The sequence below is a fragment of the Cynara cardunculus genome (genome assembly GCF_001531365.2).
Source record: "Cynara cardunculus var. scolymus isolate 2C chromosome LG 5, CcrdV1, whole genome shotgun sequence".
Taxonomy (NCBI): domain Eukaryota; kingdom Viridiplantae; phylum Streptophyta; class Magnoliopsida; order Asterales; family Asteraceae; genus Cynara; species Cynara cardunculus.
In genome coordinates this window covers 864,806-872,454 of record NC_037532.1, presented here as the reverse complement: position 1 = coordinate 872,454, position 7,649 = coordinate 864,806, and the positions used below count along the sequence as shown (strand labels likewise).

At 34.1% G+C, this 7,649-nt stretch overlaps 1 protein-coding gene across 1 annotated transcript; it reads right to left on the bottom strand.

Annotated features, from left to right (window-relative positions):
- Positions 1 to 502: 502 nt before the first annotated feature.
- LOC112512176 lies at positions 503 to 7,648 on the bottom strand (the record flags this gene model as incomplete). The annotated part of the gene is made up of 7 exons (XM_025118039.1): positions 503 to 1,179; positions 1,909 to 2,063; positions 2,145 to 2,260; positions 2,564 to 2,677; positions 3,432 to 3,549; positions 3,634 to 3,764; positions 7,231 to 7,648. Coding segments are annotated over 7 exons (1,515 nt in total), but the record flags the coding sequence as incomplete, so codon positions are not given.
- Between the last annotated feature and the right edge of the window lies 1 nt (position 7,649).

The following is a 7,649-nucleotide window of genomic DNA, read 5'->3' as shown; positions in this document are numbered from 1 at the left end:
CCTTATTAGGGGAGGTTCATTTGAGAACCTATATATTTATTGGTGCATATACAAATATAACTCATGGATTTCAATGAGTATGTGTATCATACATATATACGTAGTAGATATGTATTGATGAATATATTCATTGASGATATACATATTTTGATAGTATATATAGTCGAATGATCGTGTAAGAAGAAAAGTTATAGTGAAAAGCGTAACAAAARATCTGAACCCTTGATCACTTCTAATCTCATGTCACCCATGAATTACACTATAGAAGTGAATTGATTCGGTCACTTTATCAGTGTTGACATTCAATTACAATTGATCCAAATGTGGAGATATTTTCTTATGTTTTTCACTATAACTTCTGATTCTCATCAAAACTCACTCCAGTATATATATATATATATATATATATATATATATATATGTATACGTTAATGAATAGAGGTTATCACCCTCAATATTTGTTAAAAAGCCTCAAATGATTTGAAATTGGAATGAAAAACAAAATGAACTTTGTGATAATAACACTTCTCCACACTTTTCTTAACTTAAGATTTTAACTTCTACTACCTCTAAACAACTCTAAGGTGATTAATCACCAACACTAACCCCTATCTCCTTTGCTTAAGCCGTAAGTAAAAAAAGGCAAGAAAAGAAAACTCATCTCTCAAACGCCAAAGGCTTTTGTTGTACACTCCAAACAAGCATTAAACAGACTCTCAAGCAACACTGATGCCGGAATCAGGCATTTTGTGTGGTTCGGCCRCGGCAGGCAGTGCCAGAAGGCGTCCTCGTTGAGCACGAGGAGGTAGATGTTTTGCCGGTTTTCTTGATCCACCGTTCCACGGTAAGAAAACACCRGTCCCACCACGGGGCAACCTTCTTGGGCTCATAACCATTGGACGTATTGGTGCTAACATTAGAAGTTGTGGGGCTCGAATGGCACCCCATTTAGGGATAATGTCGTATCCGTCAAGTGTTCCGTTTGGTACTACGCCTGGCTGCCATACGGTTAGGGCTCCGGTCATGGGATCCTTTGGTGACATTGGAGATTTGTCGCAGTTGTTGTTGTTGTCGTCTATTCGGACTTTGAAAAATGTGATACTGATCCTTTTGGTTGGAGATTGACACATGACGTGTCTTGCCATGTCAGCACTGTTTCCCCTCATCACTAAGAGTGACCTGTCGATCATGCTACTTTATTAGTTGATTGGGGCATTAACTTTGCTGCAATACTTGGAAAAAACTTGTGCCAATTTTAAAAATCGTGGGGAAGTGGTTAACAAAAACGTGAAGAGGGTGATCAGATTTGTTTTCCAAGAGGTTTTTTTGCCTCTCTTTTTTAGGAAATGGGTAATCTCAGGCAGACTCATCATGTCAAGTTATGACTGTAACGTTTTTTCTACCTGTGGTTTGTTAAAATTTGCAATTTTCATCCATTTGGTTTAGAAATTGTTGTTTTGGTATATACTCGGTTAATGCTTACCCAATTTGTATTGGTGTCTTAGACCTCCTCCGTCCCAAAATAAATATCCACAATGAAAAAAACACAATTTTATAAAAGTATAATTATTTGCACTTTTAATAAACTAAATGATAATTTTAGCCTTCATAATAAATAGAGCAGTTAATTTCTCAATCTCATAATTTAAGGGTAGAATGGAGGAGAGTATTCACTTATTTTTTTTTTAAAGTGGACATTTATTTTGGGATAAACTAAAATAGAAATGTAGACATTTATTTTGGGATGGAGAGAGTAACTTCTGATTCAAGTTAAAACTATGATTGAAGTTATTGTGTAGCCCATAAATTTAAGTTTATTAAGCAGCTCACCAATCTACTTTTCTATCCATGTGTGACGAGTTGTTACAGTGAATTTTAAATTTTGAAAATAAGAATATGAAAACTTACCCTTCCTTCAGAGAAAGCATGAGTGGTCCTTTGTAGTTTCCATCGTTATCACAGACAAGAGTACGCCCGAAAGCCATTGTTGATTCAGATAGAAGAAGTGTCGAGATGGGTTGCTCRAGATGAGGTGGTTTCAAGAAAGGCTGTGAAAACTCCCCCTGCATATATAATACAAAATTCAGTATCAGAAAGCTACAAATTCTACAAGGATTGAAGAGTGTAAAGAATGAAATATATACCTCATCAAAAAAGTTTATGATACAGCTRTTTGGTCGTCTGTTTTCAGAAATCAGGTGAAACTGAATTAGATGGTCAATGATACCTTCAAGAGGAGCAGGAATTGGCTCGATATTGCCTGTAAAACATAGTTCCAATGTTATATTTATGCGTTCAAAAGAGTTATGGTGAGAACGTGACAACACTTTTGAGCCTTTGGATGAGTTGACTTTTTAATCTAACTTCAATTAGATTCAACTACCTTCATACCCTTGAATTTGTTAGACTTTCAGTAAAAGATAAATAAAGGTAGTTGAATGGAGATGAATGTATATCAAGGTTTTCACTATCATCTTCTCACCATAACTCTTATTTTCTTACCGAAATCCAACCTTATAGTTCAAATCTAGAAATTTTTTGTAAAAGTTTGTGTTTTGCTTACTATCTTGAGTTTTGATAGCTTCATCTTTTATCTGTCCAAAAATAGGAGCTCCAAACTGAATAAGCTCTCGCTTGATTGCTTTCGACTGYTGGTTGTACATGATAAACGTCTCGCCTAATCACACCCACATCAAGAAAAAAAAAGGATTAGATCATTTCAAACAGTTATGCTATAAATTTTCTAAAATAAAATAGTTAAAATCAAAATCTCTACAAACAATTACATCCAAAATCTCTACAAACAATTACATCCAATTCTAACAGCTACTATATTTTARCAATTCCACCATTAATTATATTATTAAAATATTCTATAAATTCATTTATCCCTATTCCCAATACACTTTTTATAAAAACTTCAAAAAAAATCCTAACATGGAAACAATGAAAATAATATATATCTCATCAATATAAAGTTTTAAAGATTTCTCCAAATCTAGAGATTTCTACTTACCATCTTTTTTTTTCTCTAATTTAGTATACACTTGAACATAGCTATTGGAGCAAAAAAGTGTYTAAATCTCYAAAATCTCTAYTTTAGCACAARTGTTAGAGATGCAAACTGTAATTTTTCTCTAAAAAGTTTCAAAAAATTGTTTTGGAAATGAAATATTTATAAGAAGAAGGCTTCTAATTTCTTATTGTAATATATAAATCTATCCTAAGAAGGTCTCAAACATCTAAATCAGATGGAATCCTATGATGGAAAGCAAAGTGGTATATAATTAAGTGCTATATATGTATATATATATATATATATATATATAAAAGAAAATTAATTGGCAAACCTGTTCAATCCCTTACTATCTCAAAACTTCAGTCCCAAAAGGAAAGAATTAGGTTAACTACAAAAGCATCACGGGATCCACCTGAGAGTTCTCCATTTTKGCCAGCAATACGGAGTTCAGTTATATAGTCATTCAACTTAGATAGCTCGCTGCTGTTAAGCATCTCCTCATACAACTTCAACCCTCTCACAACATTCACCTGTGAATATAAACGTCATTCACAAATCCAATTACCAATGAATATATATAATCTCTCTTTTTATGAATATTAACTTTCTATTACCATATGCCCTTTTACTGACTCCTTGGCTACAAACCCCTTTGTCATCTTGATTTCCGCTCGTCGTGCCTCCCAATCTTCTTGGTTTGAGCATATCTCCACACTTTCCACCACCGAATGCGCTTCCTGAGATCCTGCAGTTCMAAACGTCAATAAGTATCTCAACCGTTCTTCTAGCTATGATGCAAATTTGAATATGGATATCGACATATCGTTGTTTAAACATTACCCATAGCATCTCATGTCTTACGAAAGTATCAACTTAGGACATGTTTGTTAGCAGCTTAATGATACTCGTAGCTTATTCAGTCAGCTATACATGACTGTTTGGTAATGGCTTCATGGTATAAAAAGTGGCTTATCTTCTATGGGAACTTTATRYAGAAAACCAAGTTTTTTTTCAAACATGACCCTCGTAATAAAAACACATCCTTCTATTTATGAAAAAACCTCCCAAACAAAAACCAACCAAACAGCCCTTAGCTTAATACTATAATCGTATGTGATTTCACTATAATGTAGTTTCCTGAAAGAAACAAAAATAGATTACAATTACCCTTCCTATACTTTATATGATCGTCCCAACTCCCAATGGTAGGGGTGRGTGTAAGCAAAAGTAAGGTCACGCGGGTTCGATCGCTTACACCACCCTTGAATCAATTTACCTGGAGAGTGGCATATAAGTTGTAACCACCTATTTTCTATGGACTTTCTGCTTTCTAAAAAGGTATTAAGAGGTGAATAGAATACTTAGAAATAAAATATTTMTATTTCACCCCATGCTGACAACTTTATTAGTCATCAATCATTATTATGTTAACATACCATCTATGACATTATTTTGGAGGACCTTCATTAAGACTTTTTAGAACCAGAAATTCACCAACCGCCCAAAGTAGTGAATGTGGACCCACCATTATCCATGCGATTTATTTCCTTCTATCTCTTATTAAAAACATTGGTAGCTTTTTTCAAGTAAAAACAAGCGTTATACATCACTACTACCAAGCACTGGCTACCTCCCACTAACATAGTACGACAAARGTGATGGAATCAATAACAGTAATGCACTAACGCCCAGTCCCAACTTACCAAAGGATACCTAGTCCCATTTTTCCCTATCTTCTTGATTTTCGAATCAAAATCTCCTGGCATGGTATCTTAGAATATTTTAGATTCTTCAAAATGAAAAAATAAAGAAAATAAGKTGAAAWTTTCTAAATTTAGAGAATTCTCCAAAAATAATTAYCYTATAAAAGATAAATTATTCTCTGTTTTTCARTCAATAAGAATCACTAAAATTAAATACATAGGAGAAAGAATTGATATTTTAATAATATAATTTATATTGTAATCTCCAAAATGTAGTAGTTTAGGAGATGAATATATWTTTTTTTTKGAGATTTTGATTTTTAATTCTCAATTTTGAAGAATACGTAAGAGATGTCCCTTCTTTATGCCTCATTCACGTAAAGAAACATATTCTCAGAAAGAAATTGAAAATATAAATCAAATAAGTTTATGTTAAATAAAATAAWTATGTGTTTTCACATGATTTATGTGATAAGGAGAAGACATGATAAGATTTGGGACCTTAAAATTTTATTCCTGTTTTCCTAGTGGGCATCATTGATTTGATCCAGTYAGTGAGCATCTTCGGTTCTTACCATCTGTTAGTTGCTTTTTTTCTCAGCTTTTGGTTACTTGATTCTCTTGGATATATCACTGAGGTTTTCCTTKCCTTATCAGGACCTTTGATTGTATGGATTCTATCATCTTAATAGTTTCTTTAGACATCATTTATGTCTGAAGGGGAAATCCTAATACAGATAGAGTAACCTTRATCTTTTAATCATATATGTTAAGAACGAATTCCTAATATGGCAGTAAGCACGGATAGTAGAAGTAAAGATGTTGTCAAAGGCAAGAAATTATCTCATAATCCCAAAATAAGAACACAATATGAATTATGAAGTCATTCCCTTCTACTGATTTTGCAATCGTATTATAAGYATAAGACAATTGATTGTGTATTAGATACTCAGGGTCATTCYAATCTTTTTGGAGGCCCTATTACACCTAAAGGTTTTAATTACAYTGCAAAATAAGATAACAAACAAATTATAGAGTCAATYATGAGTACTACTACTTTTGTCTTCTTATAGAAATTAGAGAGGGTGAGCTATAGTTTTAGCTTCGTTGATGAAAGGACCTAAACAATGAAAAATTAGGCCCCCAAATTTTGAAGGTCCCGGTCAAAATCACACATTTAACATAGTGAAGAATGCCCATAATYAGATTTAACTTTTCATTTTCGACCATAAACCATGTAAAAGTTAGATAACTAATAACTAATTTGAATTAAGAAACAAATTTTAAAATTACAACTASCATTCTCGGAGTTGGCTTGGTCTAGTGAAATGGGCGGAGGGCACAACATAGAAAGATATAAAGGAATCCACATCGCCCCAAGGGTTAGGATCCAAAGGAAATGTCAACACCTCCACTCACCAAAGAAAACCAAGAAGTAAATGAGTTTWAATTAAATAGGCATCAGTGAATCTTTATGATCAACTGTGTGTAATTTCAATTGCTTTTAACAAAAAAAAATAACAACAGCAACTAGGTGCGGTGACGTCGGTTTTAACGGATCTGGGCTCAAGCTTAGGGTAAACTAACACACATCTACAGGAAATCGGCTCGCWACGAGTGGTGATAACGCAAGTATTCAGTGTTAGAAACACATTTTTGCTTTAAATCAGACCTTGAAATTCTCGCCCCCACCAAAATCCTCGGGAAATTACCAGTAGTAATTGAATTTTGGCTTTTACTGATTCTCACATTCATTTAAGTCTCAACTACACGGTGAAACAGAGACASAACAGGGGAAGGAGGTGAGAATTTTCAAAGTCAAATAATTTTAGTCAATTAAACGGACGTGAAAAATCATCAACCTCAGCTCCTTCTGGAAACGCCGCCTTGTCCCGAGGGAACAAGGGAAGAAAACAGGGGAAATTCCATTTAAAAGAAATTGGAAAATTTTGTTAACATGGAATTTCTCTAACTAAAGTCCAAAATACTAAAGGAATCAACCTTTTAATGTGAATTGTATAGTATATTTATATATATATATATATATATATATATATATATATTGTTGTTGTTGTTGAATTTGTTAATATGATTATTGAATGCCTAAAAATCAATAAAGCTCCAAAACTACCTGTAAAGAGTCCGTTATGGGGCGTACATGTATCTATAAAGCATGTAAGAGCATTAATATTTATGTATTCATACAGGAATGAATTTTAAATTATGAAAATTATAGAGAAACACATGTATGTGATGAGAAACACACGAAAGGAAGAGATCTGAAAATCGGCAACTGTACAATTTGACATAAACAATGTCAAGATGCAGATTAAGAATTCAGACTGACAGACGATTTTTTTCAGGCCTTACAACTGCAATGAGAAAATTAATTAAGCCGTGCTTACCTACCAAATTATATATTAAAACACACGAACACACACAGAGAGAAAGGAACTGGAATCATATATAACAGTAAAAATTATAAAACGAGCAATAATCGTTCGTTACCTGCATCTGTAATCCCACTCTTTGGCGAATTATCCTTGGTGGAATCATCATCAACAACCTCATCACCACCATTTCCAAYGATATCAATGGATTCCTCTTCCAAAATTTCAGGTTTCGTCTCTACAACCGTAGGAGAAACATTTTCTTCAACGATCTTCTCAACGCCTCCTACCTTCGCCTTCTCCTTCTCCTCCGCCACTTTCTGGAGCTCCAGAGTCACATCAGCGATGGAAAAATACTTCTGCATCTGAAGAATTGGAATCCAATTCAGCCGGCGGCGGTGTATAGCAGCAAACACCGATTCGTACTCGCACCTTCCGCCATCTAACCGAGACAGATGTCCACACAGCGAGTCAATAATCGCGTTCGCCGCCGCGAACTCGCCTCGGAACCAGGAGATGATCGCGTTTTTAGCGAAC